The sequence below is a fragment of the Gymnoscopelus braueri genome, assembly GCF_963280865.1.
Source record: "Gymnoscopelus braueri genome assembly, chromosome: 4".
Taxonomy (NCBI): domain Eukaryota; kingdom Metazoa; phylum Chordata; class Actinopteri; order Myctophiformes; family Myctophidae; genus Gymnoscopelus; species Gymnoscopelus braueri.
This window is the reverse complement of record NC_137605.1, coordinates 44,859,198-44,872,073: the sequence shown is the minus strand read 5'-3', so window position 1 is coordinate 44,872,073 and position 12,876 is coordinate 44,859,198. Positions and strand designations below refer to the sequence as shown.

Here is a 12,876-nt window from a genome sequence, read left to right as displayed (position 1 = left end):
AGACAAACAGTTTTGGTGAACTTGCAAATAGCAGATATTTCAAATTGTTACGTGATACATCACAAAATGATTATTTGATTACAAAAAATAAGTTCAATACGTTTTCTGTCTACGGCTGTGTATTATTATAAAGAATCCTTCAATTAATCCCGTTTTTTTCCCCCCTACAGTCTCCGTCATCAGCATGGGACAGCATCTAGGAAAGAAGGAGCCTCTTACAGAGAGCAAGGTAAGAGACCTCGGTGTGTGTGTGTGTGTGTGTGTGTGTGTGTGTGTGTGTGTGTGTGCGTGTGCGTGTGTGTGCGTGTGCGTGTGTGTTTGAGAGAGAGAGATTCAAGATATATGAGCTTTTAGTGGATAGAAATGTGTTTGTAGAAGTACGTGTAGGCTAATGCTTTTGTGATTTAGCATGAGAATGGAGCATGTGTTGCAGAGTTGAGTTCGAGCCTTATCGTTCTCAGCTTTGGCCTTTATCGTTGTGGAACAGGACTTCGGACCCTTTTGTTTACGAGCTGTCAGCCTCTTTCTGTCAAGCTGAATTATGACCTTTACCAAGCTCTCAGACACACAACCATGCTCTCACAGTCGACGCTTTATCCTTGTCTCACCCATGTCTGAAATGGATGGTACAAAATAAAAAAAAATATATACATTTGTGTGCCTTCTCTGAGTGTATTCAACCAAACAATTGGCTTTGTGTTGCTTAGAATGACTGCTTTTTCATTTTTGAGAACTGCCCACATGTTTTGCAGATTACGTTGGCTTACTCTCTCAGCTGTAGCACTTGGAAAACAAATTAGGTTGAATGGTAATATTTATTTTCCCCATACGCAGCAGATCGCATCTGCCTTAATATATAATACTTTGTCAAAAATGATCTGTGATTAAAGTGGTACGTTGTTGTTCTAGTTTACATTTGCACATATCTGGAATTTGTCCTTTTACCCATTCACCCATCCTAACTGTTAGTAGAACTAACAACTATTAAACAGTGCCTGGGGAGAAGTTGGGGTTCAGTGTCTTTCTTACTTAAGGACATGAATTGGATTGAACTGTGGACCCTCTGATTCTCAGGTGGCCACTGCTGCCCTTTTAGAAATAACCAGTGACCTTGCTGGGAGCCAGTGGAATCAATGCTGCCCTCAACTGACAACTGCAGGGGTCAGCACTGCAGCAAGCCTCGAACCAGAGATGATACGCAAACAACCAGCTCCTGAGAGCTCGCGTGTTTGACGTTGCTACTGACGTCGCAAAAATGCCACAAACCTTTGTGTGTGTGTGTGTGTGTGTGTGTGTGTGTGTGTGTTTGTTTGTGTGTGTGTGTGTGTGTGTGTGTGTGTGTGTGTGTGCTATTCAAGAGTGTGTGTGTATGTGCGTGCGTGCGTGCATGCATGCATGGCGGTAGTTGGGATATGGTAGAGATGAACACATCCTGTGGCCTTGAGTCCTTAACAGATTTAGAGCAGGGTTTGTCTCTTATGTGTGTATGTACTGTCCCCTGGAACATAGACCAATCACAGCATGATAACCTAGAAAGGGGCACCCTGCAGAGGGTGTATCTTCACCAGGCCCGGTGGCCTACCCAGGACTGTGTGATACCTGGGTAGCAGCCGTCAGGACCCCAGGGAGCGTACATACAGTAGGTTCAACTTTTTGCTTTTGGAAGCAAGAGTTCTATAGAGGTCCCTCAACGTGCGATTACAATTGGGCCGTGATTGGATGTAGCGTTCACATTTGTTTTTAAGAAATACGCTCATACCACAAATTTTGGAAGCCAATTACAGGCAAACATTATGGAACACATTAAAAGGCTCTGTGTTCTGTGGAGGCCTCTCATTATTTGATTCAAATTGGGAATCAAATCGATAATTTCATGCTTTCTGAATTTCTTTGTAAAATAGCCCCCTCTGCTAACTTTGGAAGACAAAATTGTAAAGTAAACAAGTAAAACAAGTTAAATTTTTTTCTCTAATTGGCAGGGTTATGGTAAGCACATGGCTGTGTTTGATTAACTTTGCATACATTAATAGAATCAAGTCAGTAGAGGAAAACATTTGAAAATACATTTGGTTACTGTTGAAAGATGCAACTTTTTGGGCATAGGTTGACATTCCGATATCTGATCATGTCCTGCAGTTTCTATGGCTATTTCTCATCCCCAAAGACAGCATGAGTTAAATGGAGGAAAGAATTGCCACGTCACAGTTTTACAGCAGTGGGTGATTTTCCCCGTGCGTGCTCCATCATTTTGTAGTATTCCTTGAGAAGAGAGAGAACAGTTTTTTGTTTCGTTTTAACAATATATTTATTGGCATTTTTCAATTATATAAAACACATGGCTCTTGTGTTAATAAAATGCCTATAAACAATTAAACAAAAACAGAGCAGACAGACATTATATAAAAAAACATTCACAATAACGTTTGTTTTTTGCATTTTTTTGTATTTTTGTTTTCTTTTTCTTTTTATAATGTTATTGTGAATGTTTTTTATATAATGTCTGTCTGCTGACATGGTCATATAGTCATATAGACATGGTCATAACTTTTCTTCCCACATTACAGAGTAGCAGAGCCATCTTTTAATGCAGGTCCTAAAGGATTGCCTTCCATAAAATGTATGAACTGTCCCCATTCTTTCTTTAATGCCAAAAGTCAGTTTCTCTAGTGCAAGACAATTTGATGATTTCTGGTTTCTGGTTTATCTGGGTTTTTCAAAAAGAGTGCAATTGTATGTTTTGCCTGGAGAAGAGAGTATATAATCATACTCTTTTTTTTACTGATAACTTTGAGATTATCCGGAAATATGCCCAGAATGCACAGCTGTGGACAGATAGGAATATCCTCTGACAGTGGCGCTGGAAGTCATTTATTCCAAGCGTTTTTTTTTCACCTTTTTCAACAAATATTTTATTCCCCAAAGTTAAATACATCATTGTTTTAATATATATGTGTGTATAGACTTAAAATATATATATATTTTTTTTAATTTACAAAAAAATGTAATCTTAAAAAAAAACACCAGGGTGGGGGCTGCAGCCCCTACAGACTCCCCCCCCCCCCTTCCTGCGCCACTGTCCTCTGAGACTATCTGGGATAATTTACCAAGTACCTCTTTCCAAAACTTCATGATCTCTGGGCATTACCATAAACAGTGAAATAATGTAACCCACATTGCACTTTACACATTGGTCTGGTATACTAGGATCAAAATGATGAAGTAGAGAAGGAGTAATATACGTTCGCATCAGCCATTTGTACTGTAGTAACGTGTATCTGGTATTGATCGTCTGCGTTTGAGCTTTATAGCAAGCCCTCTCCCAATTTTCAATGCTTATATCTACATAGATCATTACACCAGGCCATTCTTCTACCCTACGAGCATTCCCCAGACATCCTAACAAACGTATCAAAGATACTTGATCACAACCATTAGAATAATCTACTATCATCGTTTCCAAAACTGATAGAGATGGCAGTTGGGTTGAGTTATCTTGGGTTTTTGAAATAAAACCTCTTATCTGTAAGTACTTAAAAAATGATTTGATGGGATATTATATTTCTTGCGAAGTCCTTCAAAAGACAGAAGCACATCATTTTCATACATATCTTGGCAACACCCCTGTCTGCCCATGATTTAAACCCCCTGTCATGACATCCGGGTTTAAAATTCTGGTCACCCCACAGGTAGGAAAAAACATGAGAGTTTAGTATCTGAACCAAAGTATTTCTGTGCTTTAAACCAAATTTCAATCGTGTTCTTAACAAAGGGGTTCTTCGACTTTCTTTTTAAATTCTTAAGGGAGTCCGAATACAAATAAAGGTTCAAAGGAAGGGAAGATGTTGTGTTGCGCTCTATCTGCACCCAGTCGTGTTCTTAACAAAGGGGCTCTTCGTCTTTCTGTTTAAATTCTTAAGGGAGTCAGATTATAAATAAATGTTCAGAGGCAGGGAGGATGTTCTATTGTGCTCTATCTGCACCCAAGATGTTTTATCAGTAAACCAGAACATTATATTGCTGCTCTTATTTGAACTGCTATACAATACCCGTAGAGATTGGGGAGCTTAAACCCACTTCTCTCATATGGCAAGAAAAGTAGGGACAATCGTAATCTGGCTTTCTTTTCTTTCCAAATAAAGTTAGTAAGGATAAGGATAATTCCTTTTAACAGGTCGTTCATGAAAGTCCTTGCGGTCTTGTTTCCAATGAGAACCAGTGAGCAATTGGGGTTAAGAGTCTTGCTCAGGGACAAAATTTCATATCATCGGCGCATATGCTGGGATAGCCTGGAATCGAACTTGGGACAACCAGGGCCTCTGGTTCCCTAGGCGGGCTCACTAACCACTCAGCTATGGCCGCCCCTAATGAGTTTTTAATGAGTTTTTAATGAGTTTTTCCTTGTGGTGACTGGTGAGTTGTGAAAAAACCTATTAACTGGTGTCTCTCAGATTCTTTTAGGAAAAGAATATATTGGATTTGGTGTTATTCACCCTGTGAGAGAGGACAGTTAATAAATCCGGTAATAAATCTGTGCGATCTTGTCATTCGTTAAGATTCTCTGAATTATGCTTTCCAAGTTGAGAACCGACAAGATGGCTCGACTGTGGAGAGAAGCATTGAAAATAAATGAGAAGCGGGGGTCGGGCTACTGCATGTGGGCGCTGGTGTGTGTGAGAGAGAGATAGAGATCTATGGCTGCGCTGCCTGCAGCAGCCTGTTCTACATTAAGTTTAAATTGAATATCAAACAGCCAGCAGTGTGAACAATACATCAATGGCCTTTACTATACAGTACTATGAACCTATATTTTGGTTGCAACTGAACCATACATATATGTATATATATATATACAGTACTCATTATGCAGAATGTCCCATTTCAAGTTTTCAAATGTATAAAAAGCTTTTGAAAATAGCAGATCTACAAGCTCCCAATGCGTCCCATCGTGACGCATTGTGAGCTTGTAGATCGGCTATTTTCAAATGTCCGAAATGTATATAGGGCAGAAGTGGTCAATGTATATTTTTGTAATAATAATCAAAATCTACAAAGTAACTAGTAACTTAAGTTTTCAGAGGTAAAAGTACTGGAATTTGGAAAAACTCCAGTAAAGTAAAAGTACCTCAACATTGTACCTAAGTACAATACTAGAGTAAATGTACTTAGTTACTTTACACCACTGTGTGTGTGTGTGTGTGTGTGTGTGTGTGTGTGTGTGTGTGTGTGTGTGTGTGTGTGTGTGTGTGTGTGTGTGTGTGTGTGTGTGTGTGTGTGTGTGTGTGTGTGTGTGTGTGTGTGTGTGTGTGTGTGTGTGTGTGTGTATATATAAGGGATACACCTTTCACCCACTGATCAGCAGCATGCAAGCTACTGTAGGCGTCAATCATAATAAATCACAGTCATCCACTGTTGATAAGCTCATAAACCCACCATTAGGACCAACATGTATTTTCCTCAGCTCTATAATTCACTACTAAGATAATATTGGAAATGTCACTGCTATAGGCCAGATCATTTGTTGTTGAGTCAGACGGTATTCTCAATAATTCAGCAGACTGGATTAGAGACTGAGCCAGAGAGAACATTGTAGCGCCTGATGGATGGGCTCTTTGTGATACTGCTATTAGATGAGTTATCGATCTTCATGGAGGAAAACTGTGAAACACAGGAGATACTGTACAGTAGGTATACAGACAGGTAAGAGTAGAGAGATCAGAATGAGATCAAATCAAATGTAATGAAATATCTATAGACTTAGATTCTGACACTAGACAGCTACACTTTCTTTCTTTCTTTCTTTCTTGACAATAAGTTTGTACCATTGCTGTTATGGCTGAGAGCATGGGGCGAGAGATGGAAAGATACTATATAGAACAGTATGGGCAGTTTTAATATTAATGTTTAAGATCAGTAGGCTGTAGGCCTGTCACAATTATTACATACTTGTCTAATCGCAATTATTTGAAATAATCAAAATAACCTTTGCATAATCGTCATAATCGTTTGCATGCTGAAATATGTTCACACATTTTCAAATACAAAAAATAGCAGAAATAGCAGATCTACAAGCCAGAGTCTACTGCCGCGCCTCAGCCAAGCGAGGCCAGCCCGGTGCGTCACAGGAGCAGGACAACAGCGAGAACGCACTCGAGCAGCTCGGACAATTAAAGCCTCTTTTATTAACCCATTAAAACCGGGAACGCATCTGTTTCCTTTTTAGATTTCTTTGCAGATAGCAAAGATATAAATAGCAGATATACAAGCTCATAGCGCGGCACCGAGTGCCGCGCTAAAAATCTAAAATGACACAGTATGCGTTACCGGTCTTAATGGGTTATGGTGCTATAGAAATAGAGAATGACTGTCGTTTCGATGCTACCGCATCTTCCTCAGGGTCATGAGAGTTGACTCTGAGGAAGATGTACTTGTACTAGCACCTTAATGAAAGTGTACTTTAATTGTCCGAGCTGCTCCAGTGTGTTCTCTTCTTCAATTGTAAATATATGACTCTTGCTCTTCTAGCTTCACGGCAGAGATATTTGAAACGTAGCACACCAAGCATTGTTGCACTGGAAAGCAACACAATGATTCAGAGGGTTTATTATGTAACTGTAATGAATTCAAGCCTTTCTTAGTGCAGCAGCACACAGCCCATGGATATAATAAAACAGCGTACAATGTAGGCATAAAAGTTTGGTGACTTATAACAAACAACCTGAAGCAACTCAAGAAGAACCAGTGTGTCCCACGGTTGCTTCTTGACTGATATTGTCGGCCTGTGTGTGTCTGCCTGCCCAGAGCTCATCTCACAAACCACAGTGGCGCTGGACCATGGCGCAATACACTGTAAGTTCTTTTTTATTGGCATCACAACGAAAACTAGCTTTTTATGGTTTTAAAGAAAATAATACCATAACATCTTTTATAAACATTAAAGTGATAGTTCACCCACCTTATTTTCTATCACTTACAGTACACACCCCATGAAGCCTTGAATTCATGGAGATTTTTGGGCGGTGAAACCGCCCCTATAAGTGAGGTTTGGAAATTTGTACAATTATCCTGCGCTGTGATTGGCCAAAAAGTACCCCGCCTAACCCTGCACCGTGATTAGCCAATCACAGTCTATTCAGGACTGTGACTGGCCAGTGTCACATGACACATGTGCATAGCCCTATACAAGAAACCATAACTTAAGAAAAACCATAAATTGGTTTTTCTTAACACATTGATTGCCAAGATATTAAAGGAGAATTCCGGACAAATTAAGTGTTATCTTTGATGTCTCGTTACTCACCTACCGATGTGAAAAGTAGCGTTCTTTTTTTTCATATATTCCCCTGTCGTCATTTTTTAAACCCCCTCCGTTGCCAGATTCTGGCAACACGAGTTGCCAGGTTCTGGAAGAAACAAGCAACCAGTGTTAAATCGTTCGCCATTGACGGCAGCCTCGCAGATAGTTTCAACGCATGTTTGACTATCATGAGACTCTACTATGAATACTAGTAGTGAAAAAAACAACTTTGCGTCGGTTATAATAGACGAATTTCCCTTAGCCACGCGCTCCCATTATGACAACGGAGGGGGTTTAAAAAATGACGACAGGGGAATATATGAAAAAAAAGAACGCTACTTTTCACATCGGTAGGTGAGTAACGAGACATCAAAGATAACACTTAATTTGTCCGGAATTCTCCTTTAAACATAGTTTTCTATCCCCGTGCCGGCGTATAATTACCTCAATCCGATGATAATTGAAACGCTGTGGAACCGACATTGTGTAAAAAAAACACACGGAAAAAGTTTCCTGTGAGTAGACGGAAGGATCTGTGTATCCATGGGAACGACAAGTTTCCAACCGCAATCCGCCATTTTGGAGCTTTGGTCCGCTGAAAACGGGTGGTTTTCAATGGAAAAAAAAGAAACTGAGTTACAGCAGTTTTTCTGAAAATCCCATCATTGGGGCGGATGGAAGTGACGTTTTTTGGAATGATGTCACATCCACATTTTTCTTCTCTGAGGCTTCGTCCACACGTACACGGGTATTTTCATAAACGCAGATTTATCGTTTTCGTTTTTGTAAACCTCCGCGTCTACATGGCCCCGTTTACAAAAATCTCTCTGTCCACATGAAAACGCATTAAGACGGTAAAAACGCAGCTGTCATCGCGAGACTGTCTATTCACAGCGGTCAACAACTGTAGTCTCGCGATGACAGCCAAATATATCTTATTATTAAAGATTTATCTTTAATAATAAAATACAAACCAATGCGCTGTTGCGCCTGGCCCAGGAATTAAAGTGCTACGTCAATGCTGCGCCATGCCATTCGCTCCAAATGACACACTTCAGTTTTATTCATGGGTTACAAAGGAAATAAAATTATCTCAAATCAGTAACAGGTAGGTGATACAGATGTGTCCATCAAATATGGTTTTATTGAAAGGCAATCCAAGGTTAGAGCTTGGAATCCAACCTTCGGGGAATGTCTGACGTTGTGTTTTTATCACCGGTGCCAGTAGGCTATTATTATTATTGTTAATAGACAGGCTACTTTGCAACATATATGTTAGAGCAACTTAAGTGCTTGCAGAACATAACAAATTATTATATATTATTATTATTTATTATTATTTGGTCCCTCCGTCCCTGAGTCCCGATGAGACAGACAAATCCACAGCGCCTATATTTATTTTATTAAAATGTCAATAAAAATATGTATTCTCTAAATATTAATATTATAATATTTCCTGAATGAATGAACTTGGTAAAGTGTCTCGTAGGGTCGGGATGACATGTTGCTATAGTCATTAATTACCCCAACCAACATCGAAGCACCCGTGTGCATTAATCCTTCATTAATCCTCCTTTTATTAAATAAAATAAAAGTTTACATCTGTTTTGTAAACTTTCTATCTAATCTCTGAAGTGTCTATGTTACTTCTGTGTATCAATTATGATTTGATTACCACTCAATAAAATGCTATGTTGAAATGTATATGTTGAAATGTAACTTTCGGATCTACGGCGCGCACGTGTGTGTGTGTGTGTGTGTGTGTGTGTGTGTGTGTGTGTGTGTGTGTGTGTGTGTGTGTGTGTGTGTGTGTGTGTGTGTGTGTGTGTGTGTGTGTGTGTGTGTGCGGCCGTGCGCGTGTATGTAGGGGGGGGTTGCGACCTTAGGTCGCAACGCACGTCGCCTGCCAGCTAGGTCGCCAGCTACGAACAGTGTGCCAGGCTCCCGACCAACGCACGGACCGCATCGGCCGTGTGTCCAAGCCCCCCCCCCCCCCCACACATGTCCTGAAGCTATCCGCGTCCCGTCCCCCCCCATTAACCCCTCCATCCCCATAAAAGTAATACAATGTTTGAAAATAGCGCATCTAAGCTCCCATTGTGAGCTTGTAGATCTGTTATTTTTCTTATATCTATAAAATATAGCTGAAGTGGTTGATGTATAGTTTATAATATAATAATTTATATCTGCAAAGTGTAGGATTATTATTATTATATTATTATTCGTTGCCTAGTCCAATACAAACCAATGCTTGAGTGCGCTCCAGCGGTGCGCCCATGCCGCCCACAGCCGTCCGTCTGTCTGTCTGTCTGTCTGTCTGTCTGTCTGTCTGTCTGTCTGTCTGTCTGTCTGTCTGTCTGTCTGTCTGTCTGTCTGTCTGTCTGTTTGTCTGTCAAAAGTCCGCGGCCGTAACACACACGCACGCACGCAGTTAACCCAGGCGTTATTGCCACACGTACCCCCCCCCCCCAGGTGAATAAATAATAATTTAAGAAAAAATAAATGTTATCAAAACACCTATATCTATATGGTATAATGAACGTCAATTAATGTATTATCCCTATCCACTACCTAATAATCAGATACTATATACTATATTATATATAGGCTACTGTCAGCTGACATCATAGCTAAAGCATTATGGCTACAGACAGAGCAGTCAGCGGTCTTTAGATGATAGATGCCAGATGAATAGAAAGATATTTAGATAGATTTATAGATAGATTTATAGATTGATTTATAGATAGATTTATAGATTTATAGATAGATAGATAGATACATGGTGTGTGACAAAACAATGATCTCAGACATTTCATAAAAGCTAAATATAAGATATAACACCGGTGATAAAAACAATGTATTGACACAAGGAATTAACAGTCACACTTTTGTGGATTACAGTAAAATTGTAATGACAAATTCCAAGATGAACTCTGCAGCCGCACTGAGGCGATCCAAGCCGTCAGACATTCTCCGAAGGTTGGTTTCCAAGCTCTAACCTTGGATTGCCTTTCAATAAAACCATATTTGATGGACACACGTATCACCTACCTGTTACTGATTTGAGAGAATTGTATATTATTGTAATCAGTTCATTATTTCCTATGTAATCCATGAATACAACTGAGGTGTGTCATTTGGAGCGAATGGCATCACGCGGCACAAATTGTCTCCTTTGAATAGACTATCATCTTATATAAACACAATAGACACAAGGAATTGACACTCTCACATCTGCTGATAATAGGAAAATTATAATCACAGACATTCCTGGAGAATTAGAAGATAGAATGTTGTGTGCCAGGCTGTGGCTGTGTATAGATAGCCTATAACCAACAGCGCATTGGTTTATATTGTATTGGACCAGTGCGCAACGAATAATGTTAATAATATTATTATAATAATAATAATCCTTGAATAGCAAACATTTCTCCACCACAATAAAGAATATGATGAATGCACATAGGCTATTATGTTGCATAATCCAAGTAAAAATGTCTCTAAAAACATGGCCTGAGTACATTTACTCAAGTACTGTAATTAAGTGCAAGTTAAGTAAACTCGTCCTAACTATCTTGTGGCCTCAAATTAGTATTTTGTGGGCTCGAAATACAAATTCATCCGAGGCACGCATTAGTAATTTGAGGCTGTCACAGTCACTCCAGCGCAAGGTGACCAGCTCCCCTTAAAGTTAATTAAACCATAACATGACATGTTGTGGATATTCAGCCAAACTAGTGTGATTGAAAACGTAGGCCTGCATTCTTCATGTCCTCAACTCAAAGTAAACGGTGGATTATTTCTTCAAATAGACCGTCGGCGATCACAGAGGCAGCGAGGTTACGAGGTAACATGGGTGATTCACATCCAGTTGTTTTAGTTTATATTGGATGTGATTTCTCCATCACAATGCTTTCCCATCAAACAAAGTAGCCTATAGGTTAAATAGCCTTGCCTACTGTATAGATGTTTTAGACAAACCATAGATAGACGACTATCTATCTACTTCAGAACGACGTCAGCATCACCAGCTGGCTCCTGCCCAATGCGCAGCTCTCCACCGGAGCACAAACTGTCCTGCAACTTTTACTACACTCACTATTAAATGGTGATTATTGAATTACAAGAAGATGCACACATTGACAAAAATATGTTGTGGCTCTTTGGATGCAAAAAAATATTCTATTGTTTCTCGACGTCATTGCTGACATCTCGCACCTGGCTGTAACTTTTGGTAAAGCCTTTTCTGTCAGAGCGCAAACCTTCCTACCTTATTGATTTTTTATTATAGTCCTACAGGGTTTGCCAGTGGGATTACCATATTCTGTGACGGTCACGGTATAAACTTTCTTTGTCAAGAATGATACCATCACATCGTACTGAATGGATTAGGTTTGTATTTTAATTTAACCCATTAATAGAGCAGTGCGCAATGTGCGCTCTGTGGAGACCTGACTGCTGCTGTTTTGCAAATAAAAAGCCCATAACACCATGCACATTCATGAGGGATAGCCTGCCCTGGTCAGAATGTCACAATCTGAACATTTATGGAGTGAGTGATTAATGAATGCTTAAACATTAATGGATAATGGCTGGTGTTTGGTGGGAGTTACCCATCTCCAATCTCCTGCTGAAGTCCTGTGGTCAAAACACACAACGTGAAGAAGAGCTCCTGCGCTTATGTCGGTTATAACTGTAGGCTACCCAAGTTGAGAGACCGCTCTCTCCATGAAAATATTCCAGCTAAATCCTTTAGATCTGTATGACTGTTATGGCACTTTTAAATGGGTGAATGATTAAGCATCTAACTTATAACATTGTAAATATGTTAGATTGTTTTAAAATCGCTTTATTTTAATTGCTTGTAGGCCAATTATGTAATTATGTCACTTGGAAATATTTGATAAATGAGTGCCTGTGTCCCACAACCCAGTAGCCTATTAAATGGCGATTTTTTTAAATTATAAAAATGCAGATTTGAATGCACATCACTTGTTGGGGTGCTGGGTTAAAAAGAGTTGCACGAAAAGGTCATTGTATGCAATTTACTGGAGCGACGAGTCTACACGTTTGATTTGATTGTTAATTATGATTGACAGAGTAACATTAATTTTGCAAAATGTTTCTTCGGTGCAAACTAAATTTTGTTTATTCATAGGCCTACAGAATATAATTCGTTCCTATACGTAGAACATAGCCTACCATTAATGGAAGACAAGTGTATGCGCGGTCAACATGCAATGACAGTGAGGAAAGGAATATTAAATAAATGATGTAGGCTATAGGCTAATTATTATATCATATTATATTATATTACAGTACTCTCAACTGCGCATGCTTATAATGTGAAAAACTCCGTTTACGCCGCCCACACGGCGACGCATAAACGCCGTTTTTAGAAATCTACACTGTGGCCGGAGTTTTCAAAAAGATGCGTTTACATGGACCAAAAACGCGTTTGCGTGTGGACGAACCCCCCAAAACGCATATAAAAAGCTACGTTTATGAAAATACCCGTGTACGTGTGGACGAAGCCTGAGAGACGATCGATCATTCCAAAGCTGTGTTAGGTCGCCCCTTGT

The 12,876-nt window shown here is 39.6% G+C and overlaps 1 protein-coding gene across 1 annotated transcript in view; it reads left to right on the top strand.

Annotated features, from left to right (window-relative positions):
- The window catches only part of LOC308084641 (myelin basic protein-like), a 104,338-nt gene that overhangs the window by 16,802 nt on the left and 74,660 nt on the right, over nucleotides 1–12,876 (top strand). Inside the window, exon 2 of the mRNA XM_080427408.1 lies at nucleotides 171–229. Coding sequence (XP_080283534.1) covers nucleotides 185–229 — 45 coding nt within the window. The 5' untranslated portion in view covers nucleotides 171–184. The remainder of the gene's footprint in view (nucleotides 1–170; nucleotides 230–12,876) is intronic.